The following is a 21,211-nucleotide window of genomic DNA, read 5'->3' on the forward strand; positions in this document are numbered from 1 at the left end:
GTGTAAATTAAATATTTTCTAAATATATAAAAAAAAATCATTTCTACATAGGTAAATTTAAGAATCATTATTTTGAATGATTAAATGGCCATTAAACATGTTTTAAAAATGTTTCTTGAATAAATTATAAACATTATTCAAGTAGATAAAAAATTTGTTTTCATCTTTGGCGACTCAGTAGTTTTTGAGCACACTGCAGAGGACAAAGAAAGAACATTCTTTTATATAGGTAGATATTATGTGACTTATTATTTGTAAAAATTGTACTAGTAATACAGGTAATAAAATATTTAAAAAATATATAAATGAAATAAGTGTACCCTCAAAATGAATCAATGAAATTCCACTTGGTGTAAGATTAAAATAAATTCAATGCGGAGAGATTAATATTCATTTTTATTTAGTTATTATTTCGGTACACCTACCTTATAATTATCTCTATTTTATAATATAGTACACACTACATCAATTTATAAAACTATTTTTAATTCAAAAACATCTTATAAATTATAATTTATATCATATTATGCATGGTATTAAATTACATATAGTTAACAAAAACTCAGCAGGGCAATGTCCCTTTTAGCCACGTTCCCCCTGTCCAACAAGCGCCCTTGAAACAATAAGCTGACAAGACATAATTATTATTTTTTTTTTTTTTGTATACAATGATTAAAATATTTCATTTTATTGAACTCAAATTTAGCACAATTTTGATAAGGTTCAAACGACATCTACTATATAGCAAAAAATACTTAACATTTTTATGTTTTACATTTATTTATTTTAAATTTTGTATCCAAAAATTTTTGAAGTAAAAAATTTGATCCGATTGCCAACATTGAGAAAAAATTAAAAATTTAACATAATGTTTTGTATAAAATGTAGGTATTAGAGGTTAGGTTAATTCTTCGAAGATTTTTATTCCTAACTACCTATCTAAGTGTTCAAAGTTTAAATGTTGATATTGGATATTAAAATTTTAAACGAACACGGAACAATAACCATTTTTTCTCCAAAAAGTTTAACTAGACAATTATTTTGTAAACTGCAGTAATTCAATAAAATATATCACTTAACACTATTATTTTCGTTATTAAATGTATTATTGTTTTCTATACAATGTGCAGTTTTAAAATATTTACTCCAAGTTACATGAAAAACTTATTAGTTTAATGGATCATTTATGGGTATCTACTGGATATCAAAATAAATTTGTCTACTAAGCTCTTCTTCGTCACATTTTTAACATTTTAACAAATCGAAACTTGCACTGGTTTTTCATAAAAATTGTTTTTTTCTTCTACACTTGACGTCATCATACAGTACACTACGCGATATCGCGTTCGTAATTGTTTATTCACGGGGTAAACTGGAGTAAGAATATTTATATAAACATTAAAACATTATTATCGAGAATGGCATTTTACACAGTAGGTACATAGGTAGGTAGGTATATAGTCTTTCAGGGCTCTATTCAAAGGTTTTTCTTTAAAACCTGTGATAGTTTTTATCCCCGTTTAATATTATGTATTGTCGATGAGCAAGAGGCGTATGTTTTATTTTGATACGCGCAGACTGGCAGCAGGTACCTTGTTATTTCACGCGGCGTGTATAGCCGGTATAGGTACAAACGGTATTACAATGAGTGCGTGAAACGTCAAAACACTGAACACGCATCTTAAGCCGACGGTCGGTCTCGCCACACACGGCGGGAGAACGGTCATCATTAATATCATTCCGCACACATTATTGTCGTTACTCGTTGGCGTCGACCGTCGTGTATTACACGCAGCACAATAATATTATTACATGACGTACGATGTATACCACATAGGTATAATACTTACGAGGCCGCCGCACAGGACTGTACAGAGCGCGTTTCCGATCGGTTCGGTCGAAATAATAAAATATTATTATCTCGGCGCATACACCTGTCGTCGTTGCCCCGAGATGGCGGTACTTGGCGCTTGGTAAATCGCGCACTACAAGAGCGATACCACCCGACTCGCCGCCCGAAAACGTTCGTGAACATCTCCCGACCAGTCGTGGGACCGGTTGATCGTCGTCGCAGACCGCGTTCATTGTGCCCGCAGACACTGCACGGGACGCACGTCTTCGCGGCCGCCTCTGTACCGCTACCGTCTTCGCGGCGATGATAATGTCGCCAATAATGCTGATCACGACGACCGTCGCCGTCGTCTTGTCCGTCATCCCGTCAACGCGGGTGAGTATCGCGACGACCAGCGTCGATCGTTTTACGCATTTTATTTTTTATTTAATTTTTTTTTAAAAACGTCTCGAAAGTTTTTATATTCGGCAAAATCGCGATCCGCCGACTGCGCGCATAGATATCAGCTATGTTATACATCGTTTTCGTAGATTAGGTATGCGCGTATATTATCTCTCGGCGTGTTTCTGATCGCGCCTCCCTCAATTAGCTGCCGGTACACCTACCTATATTATAATACCTGTCCGTTAGGTACACCGATTCACTCGACCCGCACCGCATATTTATTATAAATATAATATAATATAATTGGGAATTCGTTTTGTTATTTTACCGTATAACTTCGTAGATATTATAATAAATACCTACAAATGCAAATATAGACGGTATGCGGTAATACTGTAACTACCTATGTATAGATAGGTGGTATCGTATTCTTGATGTGGTATACGGCATATTAGAAGGTATATTATTATAGATTGTTTATCTCGAGAGTTTGTCATTGTACAGCTGTTATGTGCATAATATTTTTAATTTTCGATGAATACACCACTAGGGTTTAGATAAGTCGATCAATTTGTTCTCAGTGTATTCGTTGTTATTTTAAATCCTAGCTTGCTGTGGCCTATAGGGGAACTGCGAGATCCCGTTAGTGATTTTTTTCTTCTCTTAAAATGCACTAATATTCGTAACTACACCAGTATTCGTTGTATGTTAGGTCGTTGTAAAGTACCTATTATACAAATTTACCTGTCTAGTATTTTAAATAATCTAATAAATAAAACATAATTATATAATACCTAGGTTTTAAAGAAAATTGTGTTTTAATATTTTGAATAAGAGCCTTGATTCTTGAATAATTTGAATTTTTGATACCTTGATCAAAAAATGGAATATTCCGAGAATAGTGAATTGTCAACAATACAATATACATTCTATATAGATTACTTTTTGTAAACAAATAATTATGTTTAAGAAATTGGTGTTATTACTTGTTAACTCTGCAAAATGGTTTTAGTATGTGAAATGTATGTGTTTTTTTCTTACGTTTTTGATAAAACTCATAGTTGAATGCTTATTTTATTTATTTTTTCTACGTAAATGTCAATTATATATTTAACGTAATAATCTTATACATGGGTATACTGGGTGATTCATTTAATACAAGATACTCATACTCATTATATTAGGTATATTTTTCCTAATATAAATTTTCAAGTACGTATTTTTTTGCTTTTTTAATGACAATATGCATTTGTAGTTACTATTATTATTCTAAATCAGTATAGTTTTTGGAGTATTTCTTTATTGTGTAAAAATTGAATTTCGGTCGAATAATAGTTTAGTTTATAAGATATAATAATAACTAATTATAATAGTATTAAACGTTTTGATGAACGAAGTTAAAATTATCATAAATAGTCATATATATATATGATTTTTATATTTTCAATACTCCAAATAATATTCTGTTACAGACAGTTACAGTAATGAGATTAAAAATTATTATTGTTATCAAAAAGAATAAAAAGCTTAAAAAATTATAACGAAAAAAATATTTTTTTCTAAACGCATAATTTTGTAAGAAAGAAATTAAAATTAGGTAAAAGAAATATTTTTTAAAACTTAAGTGTTTTTTAAAATAATTAGTCTTAGATTAAGAAGATCACCCCGTATATTTTAAAAAAATTATAATGATTCATAATAATACGTATCTGCAGTGAATCTAAGAACATTTTAAATACCTACGTATTATTTAAATAATTTTGTAATCATTATTTTTAATTTGTATTTTGTTTTATCTAAATTAAAATAAATTAAATAAATTGTATATTTTAATTGCATGTACTTTTTTTATTTTAATGCTGCCAAATGGCGAGTTTAGATATTATGACAATTGTTAATATGGCATCAACTACTTTAACGGTATTATAGAATTTCAAAATTATAAAGTTATATTAAACTTAATTTTTTTTGTCTTAGCTGTGACTATTAGGCCCTATAGTTATGAGTATTAGGCGTATATTGTTTTCACAAATATGTAAATACTATGAATATATATAATATTATAAGTGTGCATTATAACTATAGTTTTATAATTGTAGGTATATATTTTAAAATTGAGGTTTGTGTAATGTTGTTTGAATAATATTTTTATGGAACGGAGTATTATAATAGTGTTTTTACGCCGTGAAAAATATATGAGTTAATTTCTTTTTCCATATTATGTTTGTGAACCTGTGAAGAAAAACTTTTCATATTATCATGTATTTTAGTATAGCTTATTTGGTTATTAAATACGTTTGCTTGTAAATTTGTTTGTAATTTAAACTAAACATTTTTAGTACACTGAATTATATAATTGATGGTCTAATATATAGTATCTACTACTTAGCTAGTTGTTAATATTCAAAATCAAAGTTTATGTAAATCAAGTGTATGAAATAAATAAGTTGAAAAAATTAGAAACATGTAAAACTGTTTAGTAATAATAATTGACCAAAATAAGTATTAATATCATATAATATCATACTATGTTAAAATACAATAATCAATTACCCACTACACAATTCTTAAGTAGTAATTTGTATATTAAAATGTATATCTATTGGTAATTTGAAAATTAAATTACAATAGGTAGTATTGTGGTAATCATTTACTATGCTTTTCTGTGGCTTATATCCAACATTTTACATGGTTTGTAGTATCATAATAAATCGTTTTTTGAAATTTATGTATATTTTAAACGCGCAATTTTTTTTTTTTAATGCATTGTATAGATTACCAATAATTAAAACATTTTTACATGTATATAGATCGTAAGTACTTAAATTTGTAAAGGGGTGGATAATTTAAATTTCACCACGCACCATAATAAATTATATCCTTTTTATGGTGTACGCGCAATGGATAGAAAACACACACATAATATATGTATTATATTTTTATCTGATTGTTTCTAAATTATTTTTTTTTATTTTAGGCTAACGATACTTGCATATGGTACGGTGAATGTGAAAAAGAAAACGAATTTCGTGTATTTAATTGCCCTTATAATGGACCTCCAAAACCGATGACCGACCCTAAGTCTATAGATATTCTTAAAACGTGGTGTCCTGATTTCATACAAGACCATTCCAAAGGTAAGTGGTATTATTATTGTTTTTAAATATTTAATTTATTATTTGAATTTATTTATTAAAATTTGAAACAATGTATGCCGTAAAATATGATTCAAATAATTTTAATATATGTGTCAAATTTTGTAAATCTACCTAAAAAATAAAAGTTATATAGACGTCATAGATAATAATATTTTTCTAGGTAAAACATTTATAGGTATTACAAAAAAAATTGTTCTTACAATAAAAAAAATAAAAATGATTAGGAATATACGAATAATAAAAAACCTTGAAACAAATAACTTAAGTTTATATGTACAAACTATAGAAGCATAAGCCATGAGTATATCTTTATTTGTATTGTGTGTATCATACCAAATTATTAGTTAATTAGATATACCATCTTTATAAACCTAACCTACAGTTAAAAGAAACGAATACTCATTTAAAAATATTTTTTATCTAATTAATCATCTATATACAATAGGTATTTATTGTTGTTTGAAGATTTTTTAATTAGCTATATTTTATATTTAAACACAATAAAAATATTATTAAATAAATTATTCTCAAATATAAGTTATTTTTCAATATAGATATATATTTCAATGAAATTATTGAATTATGCAATTAATAGTAATATAGTATTGCTTAATGAGTAATAAGTAATGAGTAATGACCTATTAAGTATTCAGGTTAATTTTAAAGATTTTTTTCATAAAACCAGTTACTCTTTTATAATAGCGAACAACTTTACAGAAGTAACTACCTAATTTAGATATTTCATAATACATTGAAAGTACAATGTAAATTAAATGGCTTAATTTATCTATTTCATAGTTTCATACTATGGATAATATACTTGTATCCATAAGTATAAACAAGTCTGGAATTAATGCTGTATACTAGGTAGAATATTGTTGTATTTATGCAGGTTCGGATGGATCAACACTGGTTGAAAAATGTACCAAGGGTTAGGTACCTTTTGTCTACAACAAATCCAGTTATTATTATATACCTCAAACTTGTTTAAAATTAATTTCATACCCTTAGAAAAAAAATGTATTTTTATTTTATAGGTCTAAGAAGGGTAGCTTAAAAATACAATTAAAACAACATATATATACAAATATAGGTGGCCTTCAATAAAAACAATGGATATGTATTTTATTTTACTTTTAACCCTATATTATAGTATAGTTATTGATAAGTATTAGTTAAATTAGGTTAAGATTTTATTTTACATTCAACATTAAATTATACCTTTAATTTTAGAATTTAATAATTTAATATTACTTTATTGGTGCAAGATATGAATACTATAAAATATATTATAGTCCAATAAATTAGTTTAATAAAATTATGAGAATTATAAAGTATTTGAATTTGAATAAGGTGAATAAGGTTATATAAGGTGTTAATTTTTATTAAATTTTTTTTTTTAAATACAATTGGGTTGTATTTGATCAGTAGTTCTCAACCTTTTTTGATTTATATCACCTTTAACCACTAGAATCAAACACTGCGTCACTCTAACATCAAAATAATAAACAATTTTAGTTTTATATTTAAAAATTATTCTATTATTAAAAAAAAAAATAATACAGTACACACTAAAAAGCGTTCAAAACGTTGATATTATGAGTGTATACAATATGATTTTTTTCGCAAAATGTTATTTATTTTTAAATTTTTTCTAGGACCCCAAGCTGGGTCCATGTCACCCCGGTTGAGATTTCACTCTTATGCAATAGCGTATATACTATATAGGTTTTTATTTTGAAGGGGGTCGATTATATTTTTGAATTTCTAACTTTTGGGAAATGTTAAGTCGTTCCATGTTAAAAATAACAATTTTTAATAATTGCGTTTTTCATCTCGGGAGGCACCCGGGCCCTCTCGGCTACCCTATAAATATGCCCCTGCCCCCAATAAATACACCCCTGCACATAGGTGACATGTCACCTCGGTTAAGAACTACTGTATTAGATGATAATCAATATAATTAATCATTGTTATTTTTAGTTAACTAGATAAGAATAAGATTTAAAGGTGAATATTTTTTAAGAACTTTAGATTTTCAAAAAAAATTGAAACTAAAGTTCAAAGAATATGCTTGTTGCTAATATAACTTAAATATGTTCAGTCGTTCAAAGAACGAAAAATACTTAGTATAGAAACTTTATTACAATAAAATTGTCTTATATAGTTTAAAAATCATATAGATTATTATTTTTACTATTATAATGGACCTTATATTTATCTAGTACAGATGTCATATTGTCATTGTAAGTATTTAAATATTTATGTATAAATGTATTATGTATGAAATGTTTAAAGTAGGTACGGCTATAATAGGTACCTGTATACATTGAATTCAATTTTAATAAATTCACTTGTTGTTTATATGACATAAATATTAAATATTACAATATGAATTCTATCCATAATTTAAGGCTAACATTTAATGTATTTTAATGTTTTATGATAAATTTAATTTTATTATTATAAAGCAAATATTATAATATTATATGCATCCCAATTGAAAATAATGTTTACTTGATAATTTATGATTTTTCAATATAAGACAAAAAAAAATGTGTTGAATTTCTGAAAAATGTATTAGAACTACTAAAAATTACAAGTATACCTATACTTTATGGCTTACTCTTACTTTAATCATGAAATTAAATATATATTTAATATATCTATACATACGAATTTTGATAGGTATATTTGATTTTGTATAAAATTTTAGCTTCCTCGCAATTTTCCAAAAATAGTTAAAAATGTTAACTCGATAATATTTGTTGGATAAAGTAAGAACTGTTATTGCAATTTCAGACTAATACAATTATACATTTATACATCGCATATTTATTCTTGGAAATATAATATATTAAAAATGTCGAGTTCGTAAATGTGTTATGAAAATTTATAATACACACATTAGTATAGGTATCATATTACTCGTTTGAGAAAAGTTTCCGTTGAAAAGTGAATACGTATTAATTCAATTAACCTATTTAAATGGGATTATTTATAACGATTGATGTTGCAAAATGTCTATAAAATTATTTTAATTATAACTGATCAAACACTTGTTAATTATTATTAATGAAATATATTCAACAAAAATACACGTCATAAAAATTGACATTTTAGCTAATTTACATCATAAATTTTAAGTTATTAATGTAAATACAGTGGCTAGTACCGGCTGTGCCACCTATAGACATTATGAGACACGTGTTTATTTGTCAATCATCGCGAGGTATATTAAAGATATAAATACTCAAGTCTATAAGTTACACTTAGCCACATAGGTAATGCATATACTTGAGCATTCATTTCTGTTGATATCACGTTAAAAATCAAGTGTCAATGTCGTATTTTAATTTATTTTGAATTTTAGCTTATTACATTTAACTTCAGTAAAAAATATAGAGTGCTGATGAAAATACTTTTTAACAACATTAAAGTAAAATATTATTATTTGAGTACATTCTATTACATTATTAACTATTCTAAATAGATCTTTATTAAAAAGATAATCTTATTATTTTCGTTTAATTGTGTTTGAATTTAAGTATAGATCAAACTAACAATGCTTTGATAAATAGTAATTATAGAGGATTATTATGCAAATATTAAGACGTTATGGGCGATATCTATATATGTTTACGACAAATATTAACACTGATTTAATTTAAGTGCCTACTAACTGATTTGTGTGATCAAAATATAAGCTATAGTTTATTGGCTTTAATGATTTATCCATAAATACTCAAATAGACATAGTCAATACTACGCAGTCATATATTTTACCTTAGAACAAATGCCATTGTAACTACCTATATTTTTCCTATTTTAAAATTAATTTACATAATTTGAAATTATTTCCAAATATTTTAAAAATCAATTGTTTTGTACCTATGGCTATTGACTACTAATAAAAATTTGATTTAGTATAAATATAGGTTGATAGATTATATAGGTATAATATATTATAAGGGTCCCCATTGATCCATTTGTTGGGGAATGAGCCGAAAATTGAAGATATAAATTTTTAAATTGCATGTTATAAAATATGATATTATACATTATATTTATATTTATATTTTTTAAAGGCATGTATACAGTATATACTTTACAGGATGGCTTTTTTTATCATAACATGACTAATTATTTCAAAATCTATTAACGTTTTTGAACATTTTCCTTATAATTTCAAGTCGATTTCTCCTTTTTTGAATAATGACATATATTTAAATTTAATTTTCTAATATTATAAAATATATTTATCTTTATAAAAATATATTTTTTACGTAATTTCAGTCAAAATAAGAAAATATTTCTTAAAAAAAGAAATGTATTTTTATTGCTATAAATTTATAATGTTTTATGTTTTTTATCTTTTTTAATGACAATAGGTATATACATTTTTAATTTCATATCCTAAACTTCAGTAAAATATTTATTTGGTGTATTTCGATGCATAGAAATTGAAATTTTGAACAAATAGTTAATATATAACTTAAAAAGTTATTATAAATGTTTAAAGTTTAGGTGTGCGGAGTGGACTGATATGAGGATGCCCTGTAAAATATTAGCTTACTACTCCCATCATTTAAATTTTGATAAATAATGACTCATAAATTATCTGTTTGAATTTTGATTTTTATGTCTCGAAGTAGGTACTCCGAAAAATATTATACTTCAGGATATGAAATTAAAAATGTTTATATTGTCATTCAAAATTGCAAAAAAACACATATAAAATATTATATAATAAAAAATTATTACTTTACATATGCATTTATTTTTTTTAAAAATATTGTCTTATTTCGACTTATAATATATGAAATATCTTTTTTTATATTTTATGAGTGTTATTCCTGCATAAAAGAATCACCAGCTATAGGTTGTTACTTATTATACTTAATATATTGATACAAAGTATATTTTTAAATTCAAATTATTAAATTTATACTTAAAATCACAAAACCCATACAGTTAATTTTGTATTAAATTATTTATTGACTAAAGTAATAGAAATTAAAAATTGCATAGTAATAAAATTACAAATATTCTATGATTAACACTAAAACTATCTCATTATAGTTAATTTATTTTGAAAAATAAATCACGGTACTAAAATTGAATGGATTTTTTGTAATTTATTACACTTCGTATTTTTTTTTTTTTTTATATAATCATTTAGGTATAATTAAAAAAATTGGGCGATTACTTCTTTAAAATACCAATTAAATACAATTTTCAATCTTTATAGGCAGATCAGTAAGTTCTAAGAGAAATTTTTGAAGAATATTTGTTATTTTTAATCTTTAATTATTAATAGCAACTCTTCCTAAGGAATAAAATAACTCACTTTTTATAGTAATTTATATTGAAATGATTTTTTGTCATAATGGAAAATTATGCTTTTAAGCGTTTTTTATAATAAACTAATTTATTACCTGATATGAATGTAAAATAATATTTAAGACACCATGTAAGCTTTTTTTTGATATTTCAATTTTGAAGGAAGTTGTGATGATTAATTTTTTTATTTTTTAAAAAGAAAAAATTCAAAGGGATATTGTATTATCATAATTTATTTTTTCTTTGGTTATTTTAGGCTTTTCAGATCAATTACCGCAATAACATAAATCACCTCAACTTCTTTTTCTTAATCTTCTTGCACTCCAGACTAGTGTTTTTCGATGTGTTATTTTTGTTTTTTTGATTTGAATAGTAACATATTATACATTTATTTTTAATTTGATTTAATTATGTAATTTATCAGTGGTATGGCTATATATTTTTTTTTATTTATTCAGTATTCAACTTATTCTTAATTGTATTCTAATAATAAGTAATAACTAATAACATAATTACTTTATTATAATAATTACATAATTACTATAGTTTAAATTCATTATACATATTTATATTTTTAATCAAAATTTATTTTGTTTTGATTAATCAGATGGACAAACTATCAGTACGTGTTGTGGAGCCGATCAGCTTTCAACATTAAACACAAATATTGTACAGGCTGCAAACTTCTTACACAGATGTCCGTCGTGTATGAGGACATTTGGAAGATTTATCTGCGAATTGGCTTGTTCACCGATGCAGAGCCGATTTATGAACGTCACCAAATTGACAAAAACAGGTTAGTTAAATTTCAAGATCGTTAAAATTTGCTTACTACGAAATTTTATACGAATTCATGAGTTGGTCGTTTGTTGAATGCAATTTCCATTAAATTTTGTTGACTGCGAGATTTGTCGTTGACTATTATTATGAACAACTGCGCCATTACTGTTTCACAATCACGCCTTATATTAATATTGTATCTAGGTACTTCAATACGAGAGTTGGATTTTTACATTTCTGATTCATATATGCAAGGCGTTTATGATTCGTGTAAATCTGTGTCAAACCCGGCTACTGGTGAATTAGCAATGGATGTTATATGTTCAGGAGCAATAGACTGTTCTGCACATAAGTAAGTGTGGGATATTATATTTATTTGTACTATTTTTTGGTTAATCAGCTTATAGTATAAACCTCATATCTACTCAGAAATCTTATTGAAAGCAACGAATATTTATAAATCCCTGCTTAGTTGTGTACATTTTATATGATTTTTTAAGGTGGTTTCGATTCTTGGGAAAAAATCCATATCTAGGTTTCATCGTCAATTACATACCAGTTGTAAAAACTGATAATCCTCAACAATTTATAGGTCCTGTAATACCGTGTAATCAACCGGTTGATGTGAGTAATGTATAATTATTATGAATAATAACATGCTATATTAAACATTTCGACTTTCAGAATAAAACTACTGCTTGTAGCTGCATGGACTGTGAAGAAAGTTGTCCATTGCCAGATAAAATTCAAGAACCTCAAAAATTACTCAATGTAGTAGGTATTGAAATCATAACTATATCATCAACAATTTTATTTTTTTTCATTATGTCGGTATTCACTGGATTCGTGTGTTTTAAAGGTAATTTTATGATTTAATCAACTGTATATAAGTTATATTATAGGTTTACATTAATTATTATGCTCAAATAATCGCAATGTTATATTTGATAGCTATAAAATAATAATTAAAAAAAAGCGGGTAAGTGGGTACCGCTCTGCTATACATTAGGTGTCGTGTAGATCACTATTAGGTATATATTATAAGAGTGTTAAATTTGAATCCAATGATAGGTATCATTGTATACGAAAAACGATTCTAAAGAAGATGATTTGTCAGCCTAGGATATAATTTTCAGTGGTTGGTGAAAAAGGTGGTTTATGTTTTAATGTCCTGAGCACACCAAAATTTAAGTTTTTTATAATTATTGTATGCTAAACTTATAGAAAATCTTGTATTAAATTTTCTAATCTTAGCTACTTATACAAAAATTTGTATAAATTATAACTACAAAATAATTTGCAAATATTCATGATTTTGACGAATTTTTGTCAATATTTGAACTCTAAATTCTAATAAAAAAAAATTTTGCCTATGCATTTTTATAATTTTTTAATCACTATAAGAATAACTTATGAGGAACTTTGTAGTAATTTTTAATTTAATTTTGAAAATTAAATCATGTAAAGAAAATGCCAATCTAAATAACTGGTGAAATTTTCAAGTATCTACAACTTATACTTTTTGAATAATAAACAAATTTTTAAAACCGTTTGAGAATAAATCGTTATCGTTAGGCTATTTCGTAAAAAATTAAAATTCTAACGCACTTAAAATTTTTCCTATAATGATACTTTGAGTTTTCTGTACAGCTACTTGAAGGAAAACTTATGGAAAACTTAGTGTTGTATTTTCAATCCTTAGATGTAAACACAAACAATTTTATAATTTCTTAACTTCAAAATTACTTGCAAATTTTCGTGATTTCGACATATTACGTAAACATTTGAAGTATAAACGCTAATAAAAAAAATTGTGACAAACGATTTTTGATCTTTTTTAACTACAATAAGAACAACTCATAAGGAATTTTGTATAAAATTTTCAAGTTTTTTTGGCCATCCGAAATTTTTTTATCGACACATCAAAAAAAAAATTCTCAGAAAAATCGAAAATTTCTATGGTCTATAAATAACCCCAAAAAAGTCAAAATATTTTGAAAATTTAGACATGTATTAATAACAGTAACATAAATATGTGGTGAAAATGTCAAGTATTTACAGTGATTAGTTTTTGAGTTGCAACCATATAAAAAAATCGATTTGGTCGAAAACTGGTTTTGCGTAAAAATTCCCGTTTTCCGTCACTTTTTTTTTGTTTTTCTCGATTTTTTTTATAACTGTTGGAAAATGTTTACTTTTGACCTCTAAAATGCAAGGATATTCACTTTGCAATTGGAAACCACCCTTGAAGTTTGAAATTGAAGCATTATTTTGACTAATTATGCTGTACACAAACACAAAAAAAAAAAAACACTCGTCATTGTAAAATCAATACATTCTTCACTTAGTTCAGAATCTAAAAGAACTATTGTTAATATCATTTTTTGTTCATTTAAGAACTTAATTATGTTTCAGATATATTAATGGATAGAAGGAAGAAAAAAAACAATAAACATAAATATATAGTTGCAGAACGTACTAAAGCTAAACATAAAAATATATTGGAAATAGTTTTTTATAAAATTGGAAAATGTAAGTAAAAATGAACAACAATGTATTTATTGTTTCAGTTATTTATTTAATTTACTGATATTATAAGTTCTATTTAAAGTTATTTTTTTATTTAATACATTTGATTGATTGCGAATTACTTATTATAATATTGTAGATTTCGCAAATAGATCACATATTTCACTTATGGTGTCAGTGTGTCTAATTACTACATTAAGTCATGGTATTATATACATAAAGATCACAACCGATCCAGTAGATTTATGGTCATCTCCGAATAGTCAATGTCGGCAAGAGCGTGAATATTTCAATACAAACTTTAAACCATTTTTCCGAACCACACAAGTCATTATCGCGGCAAACGGAGTTTCAAATGTAAATTTATTTCAAAAATCGATTAATTGGTATTAAATAAACGAATATATTTAATATTTTAGGTGCTTTATAATACCTCTGAAGGTTCGTATACATTTGGACCAGTATTCAACCGTACTTTCTTGCTGGAAGTTTTAAAATTACAACAGCAAATTGAAGTTGTAAGTATTGCAATTTGCAGTATAATATATATACATTATATACTTGATGTTGTATTTTCTACTAATAGTTGGGCAGACCACATAACGGGCTAGAAAAAGTGTGTTTCGCACCACTTGTATCTAAATTCAAAGGTTCCCCAAATGTTTCGGATTGCGTTGTTCAAAGTGTTTGGGGTTACTTTGATAACAAACCGTATAAAATCAACCGACATCTTAACACTAACAAATACTTAGATGCATTGAAAATGTGTTTTCAGTAAGTGAAATATTTAAGTATTTTAATTATTAAAACTATTTTTTTTTAACATGCTCTATAATCTGTACAATATAATATCTATAAAAAAAAATTATTTAATTTATGATATAAAATTTTTATCCACTTGGTTAGGCTAAGATGTGTAAAAAATTCGATGTATGTATTAAAAATTAAATTCATCTCTTATAATATTTATTTTATCCCTTCATAAAAAATTTTTTCCGCCAAATGTTGAATAGTTCTATGTAATTCTATACTTTCAATTTCATTTAATTCCCGCTATTTATGTATATTTTTTTATAGACCATACTTATTTGGAGGTCATGATATTAAAGTAAAATATCCAAATTTTCACCAAAGATGCAAGTACCTTTATATTCTTTTGAATACAAAATTTAAAGATCATTTTTTAAAATTAAGCTTTTTACATTTTTACACAAAATCCAAATTTTCTAATAAAAAACAATCCTCTTCAAAAGATGTGTATTTAACTACATTTCAAATTACGCTTTACATTTTACATTCAGATTTACATATAAACACCATATCTCAATACCTTAATCATCTGAATACGTTTTCAATTACTCAAATTATGCAAACTCCTGTATTAAAAATAAATTTAACACAAATAATTATCCCGCCCAGACGTTTAGTGGTAACTAGCCGTCGGTGTAGTTATAGGTACATTTTTTATACGATTTTCTTTTTCCGAGTCAAACTATAACAATAATTGCTCGCACATACGTTTATCGTAAAACATTATAATTTAAATATTATTACATATTATTATAGTGTATTTTTAATTAAAGATTTCAGCTAGCATTAATAGTTAAATTACTTATTAAATAAATTATTCATTGATTAAAATAAATTAAACTATCATTATTTTTACAGGAATCCATATAATCCACTTTGTTTAGCACCTTATGGGGGTCCAGTTGACCCGTCCGTTGCTCTAGGAGGTTTTTCCAATTCCAGTGAACCGATAACCAAATTATCTCCCTATGAAAAAGCGACATCTTTGATATTAACATTTGTACTCAACAATCACAACAGCAAACCGATGTTGAAAGATGCGCTCGAGTGGGAAAACAAGTATAGTGATTTGTATTATGTTGTACATTTTTCTCGATTGATATGTGTAAAGCGTGTGTATTTAATAGGTTTTTAGATTTTATGAAGAACTGGACTAGAGATTCGAAACCACCTTTCATGGACGTAGCTTATTTTTCAGAACGTTCGGTGGAAGATGAGTTGGACAGAGAATCTCATTCAGATGTGACTACAATAGCTATGAGTTATTTAGTCATGTTTTTGTACATAGTTTTTACTCTTGGATGGAATAAAATCTTATTAAGTTTTTTCGGAATAGTAATCGTTATATCATCTGTTGTTTGTTCGGTCGGTTTTTACGGTTTAATTGGTTTACCGCTATCATTGATCGTATTAGAGGTAATATTCTACTATACTCTATATATAATTATTGTTTAGTAATTTACGTTTTTATTTATTCCTATTTAAAAAAAATATTTAAGTACTTTTCTTAAAAAAATCTTTCTATGTTAATTTTTTAGGTCATACCTTTTATTGTTCTTGCTGTTGGAGTTGACAATATATTCTTAATCATTCGAACATATCAACAAATGGATATGAAAGAAGACGAACTGGTTCCCGATTACATAGGTCGTGTTTTAAGCAAAATAGGACCGTCAATTTTCATCACTACGCTTGCAGAAATCACTTGTTTCTTTATCGGCAGTTTGTCAGATATGCCTGTTGTTAGGTCTTTTGCATTATATGCCGCGATGGCTTTAGTGTTCAATTTTTTATTACAGATGTCTTGTTTTATAGGATTATTAGCATTAGATGCTAAACGAGTAAGTATCCACTTCGTTTTAATAACATACATAACCTAATTATAACGTGTTTATTATTTTGTGAATTAAGAAAACAGTTAAGCAAGAAATTAAAAAACAAAGTTTAGTGTATAGCACGTTTCAAAAATTGTATGTTCCGACTTTAATGAACAAATGTGTTAGACCATTGATTGTATTATTATTTAGTGCTTGGCTTTGTATGAGCATTGTGGTTATTCCGAAAATTGATATAGGTCTGGATGTTGAACTAACTATGACCCATGATTCGTATGTGCTTAAATATTTCAAAGTAAAGTACCCACCAATATTAATTAGTATCAACTAATTTAAGTAAATATTTATTGTTTGAAATAGTTTATGAAACGTTACTTTTCGACTGGACCTCCTGTTTATTTTGTGGTCACCGACGGGTTGAATTTGACCAATGCCAACGACCAAAATCTTCTCTGCGGTGGTACTTATTGCGACCCGTATTCAATCACTAATCAAATTTATAGGGCTTCAAAAACGGCAAATTTGTAAATTATTAATGAAATTATTTCATCGGATATTGTCTAATATTAAATTTATTAATTTTTAGAACATATATAAACAGGCCTTCAACGTCATGGATTGACGATTATATTGATTGGGCTGATCTTCCGAGTTGCTGCAAAGTTACTCCAAACGATAATTTTTGTCCGCACAGCAGTGATGATATATATAACTGTACAAGCTGTAATATCATTAAAAATAATTGGGGTCGACCGAGTGTTCAAAATTTTTCAACGTTTTTACCATATTTCCTCCAAGATAGTCCAGATCCAAAATGTTCAAAAGCTGGACATGCTGCTTATAGTGATGTAATTACATTAACAATATGCTGATATCTAATTATTAGTTCATTTTTTGTATTCAATAATCGTACTAATTCATTTATCTAACACACATGTTAGGCTATTTCTTTGAAAAATAATTCAACTGGACCTAATTATTTTATGACTTACCACACTGTATTGAAAACATCCAAAGATTATTATGAATCAATGCGCTCTGCTAGATCAATAGCAAATAATATGACTAAAACGATTAGGAGAAAAATTCCAAATACGACCACTACTGTGTTCCCATACAGGTGAATTTTGACTAATATCAATATTTATAATTAAAATACCTATTTATTTGTTATTATATTTACAGTGTTTTTTATGTGTTCTACGAACAATACTTAACTATATGGCAGGTATGCGTTCAGCATTTAGTTTTGTCATTAGTAATGGTAACATTTGTAATGTGGACGTTTACTAATTTTAAAAAATCTTCAGCTTTTATTCTACTAATTATTAATACAATGATAACAGTAGACTTATTAGCGTTTATGTACTATTTTGATATTTCTCTTAATGCAATATCATTGGTAAACATCGTAATGGTAAGTCATACAGCAGCTTAAAAATAAATGATCTAATTAAATATATTTTTAAATTGTATCTATATTGTTTGTTTAGTCAATAGGAATAATGGTTGAATTTTGTGGGCATATCATTTTTCATAACGCAAAATCAGTTATCTCTTGTCCAATTCAACGTGCTTCTCATTCTTGTGTAGAAGTTGGGAGTTCGGTAAATACATAAATTATAATGATAACAAATAATATATTTATCTAATATACTTGTCCTATATACTGTGTGTGTAATGTACTGTACACAGAGGTATGTACATTTCTGACTTTATGAGTATAAACTATTCTTATATATATTGAATGAGTAAAATATACACAAGAATGCTGAATGTGTTAGGCGTATATTATATTAATTTATATAGTATATATAAATTATAAATACATATTACATATAATTGATTAATAGGTGTTCTCCGGGATTACTTTAACAAAATTTGCTGGTCTTGCCGTACTTGGTTTTGCTAACACACCAGTGTTTAAAATATTTTACTATAGAATGTATATGGGTATTGTTATTATTGCTGCCTTGCATAGCTTAGTGTTCCTGCCTGTTTTACTAAGTTACAAAGGTAATTCTGAACTAATTGTTTTTATTAATAAATTATATATTTTTTTAAATATAATTATTAATGTTTTAGGTACACATTATGTGTTAATAGAAAAGACTGATAGTTCTAAGAAAAAAACTAAAAGTCGTAAGTTGCAACTATTAGAAGTGAATGTGCTTTGATGAAAGAAAAATATCAAAACGTAATCAATTGTGATTTTAAGTAACTAAAAATTATTACTACTTTTATTTTTTCTCACTTGTTGGCACACCCAAGTTTTTTTTTATTTAGTTGCCTATCATTGTTAGTGAAAGCTCGTGTTAAATACTTATTATGTTTTTACAGATAATCAAAACATTTTAATTTATTGATGTTGAAAAAAAACAATTCTGTGATAAATTTTTATATTTTTTTTTATTTTAGGATAATGAAAATTTAGGACTTGAATGTTAACTGTGTTATAAATTAGTATATTATGTCTATGATTACCTTACTTTATTTGATTTGTTTTCAAAAAGGAAATTTTTAGTTTGTTTACAATTAAGTAAATAGTAATAATAATAAAAAAAAATGTTAGTTTAGAGTGTTTAGACAATGAACCATTATAGTTGATCAAACTAAGTTAATTATAATATTATATATCCAATTATAAACTATTTGGCTGTTTAAAATTTTAAATAATATATCAGATAAATGGTATACATACTTAATTAATTTGGGAATGCTTATTATTTATCTATAATATATGTCATGAAAGTATACTGTTTAACTATTTATTTATTATTAGGTAAGTTTACATTTTTTTTTTTATCAATTGAAAATGAAATAATATTGAATTATAAAATGTGTAAAAATATAATATGATAATTTGTTCCTATTGTGTCTTTTTCTTGTTTGTGGGTTTTAAAATTATATTAATAAGACATACAAATGTAATTAAGAAAATGTAATATTTTTTATATGTTTGCTTTAAAAATATATTACAGATTAAATCTGTGTCTAAAATTTGATTGACTTGTTTTCTTTTTTTTAACTTTTAATTAAAATATGTCATAGCTTGAAGAACATGTTAGTTGTTATTCATAGTTTGAGTTGACAATTAGACATAGTGGAGTTTATTTTACATGCCTTATCATGTAATTGCCATTATCATCTACATAAATAGATAAAAATTAAAAATGATTCATTATTAAAAGTTAAAATTAATTGTGGATATACTATATTTAAAGAATAAATTCTATTAGCTCTGAGATCATGAGTTCACAGTCTTTAGATATTTAAAGAATATAGTATAGGTATTAAATTAAAATTTTACTAGTGTGTGGAATGTAGATCCATAGGTCCTACATCAAATAATGGTGCCGAACATGTATGGCTAGCGAGGTAAATACCTCACAACTGTTTTAGGTGGTGGATAGGTAGTTATTGGTAGGTTGACATGTTATAAGTATTATATAATATTATATAGTGTAAGTACTAAATAGTATATAGAATTAAAGACTTACAATATTTGCTGTATTGCACCAATTAACTGAATTCAGTTTGCAAATATTTACGCTGAATGCATCATGGGTTGGTGAGTACCAAAAAAAGAGTTTACTCCAGTGATTTAATAAAAGTTCGGCGCCACTGATCTCGGTGTTGTATTTACAATTTGTAGTGTTTACGATGTTTCAACTATTTCTTGATACATATAAATGTAATACGTATGTGGTATTAAAGTGAATGCACGTGGATACATCGACTAGGAACATATTCATGTAACTCTTTATACAAACGAATCTTCTGTGAAATATAAATTTTCTTCTCTCAGCTTACTGGTTCGTTAAGGACCATTACTACCTTTAAGAGGTCTTGATATCCATCTCTATTGTAAGTAAACTTAAATGTCACATTCCGGTCTATCTCCTTCAAATCTCTGGCTATTACGTTAATCCATTAGGTTCTAGATCTTCCTATGGGTCTTGTTTTGTTTGTTTTTCCAACTAGTACTTTCTTTATTAGTTACCCATCTGCTCTCCGATTGTGTCCGAACCACTCCAGTAGTTTATTCCTGATAAACCCTTAGATATTTGGTCTGTTGTACAATTTCTGTAATTCCTCGTTTCTTCTTCTTTCATAGGTATTTGTTTCTTGGTTGACTCGTGGCGGCGTAGCCCATAGATGTTTAGGAATATTTTTCTTTCAAATATCATTAGTTTTCTCTCATCGCCTTTTGACAAGGACTAAGTTTCGCATGCATATGTTATTATTGGGCGCACGTAGCTATAATAAAGGCGTATTTTTTATGTTTATGATGGTAGTTTTGATTTTAGTAGTTTGACTATACTATAATAACACATGTTTCCACTCATAATTCTTTCATTCACGTTCTGGTGAATATCATTATTATTATTATTGACATTTACTGCCAAGTACTTAAAGTAATCAACCACTTAAAATTTCATATTGCTAATCAAAAAGTCATTTGCGTTCTGATTGTTCTTTGACATTGTCATGTACTTAGTTTTATTTTCATTTATACA

The 21,211-nt window shown here is 26.4% G+C and overlaps 1 protein-coding gene across 1 annotated transcript; it reads left to right on the top strand.

Annotated features, from left to right (window-relative positions):
• Window positions 1-1,961: 1,961 nt before the first annotated feature.
• On the top strand, window positions 1,962-19,685 carry LOC114121733 (NPC intracellular cholesterol transporter 1-like). Its single transcript, XM_027984181.2, has 21 exons — window positions 1,962-2,227; window positions 5,214-5,373; window positions 11,345-11,533; window positions 11,722-11,869; window positions 12,018-12,141; window positions 12,202-12,376; window positions 13,933-14,049; window positions 14,186-14,403; window positions 14,466-14,564; window positions 14,633-14,820; window positions 15,715-15,915; window positions 15,984-16,272; window positions 16,395-16,697; window positions 16,768-16,986; window positions 17,052-17,215; window positions 17,278-17,539; window positions 17,633-17,811; window positions 17,877-18,108; window positions 18,185-18,298; window positions 18,545-18,707; window positions 18,777-19,685. The coding sequence occupies exons 1-21, from the start codon at window positions 2,156-2,158 to the stop codon at window positions 18,866-18,868; spliced, it is 3,708 nt and encodes a 1,235-aa protein (XP_027839982.2). The 5' UTR covers window positions 1,962-2,155; the 3' UTR covers window positions 18,869-19,685.
• The last annotated feature ends 1,526 nt before the right edge of the window (window positions 19,686-21,211 follow it).

The sequence above is a fragment of the Aphis gossypii genome, chromosome 2, assembly GCF_020184175.1.
Source record: "Aphis gossypii isolate Hap1 chromosome 2, ASM2018417v2, whole genome shotgun sequence".
NCBI classification, from domain to species: Eukaryota; Metazoa; Arthropoda; class Insecta; order Hemiptera; family Aphididae; genus Aphis; species Aphis gossypii.

Excerpts from the sequence above, each read along its gene's own strand:
- LOC114121733 (XM_027984181.2), top strand. The coding sequence starts at position 2,156 with ATGATAATGTCGCCAATAATGCTGATCACGACGACCGTCGCCGTCGTC. Across the intron at positions 14,050-14,185 it reads TTTTTATAAAATTGGAAAAT|ATTTCGCAAATAGATCACAT; the intron begins GTAAGTAAAAAT and ends ATAATATTGTAG. Across the intron at positions 14,565-14,632 it reads TACAACAGCAAATTGAAGTT|TTGGGCAGACCACATAACGG; the intron begins GTAAGTATTGCA and ends TTCTACTAATAG.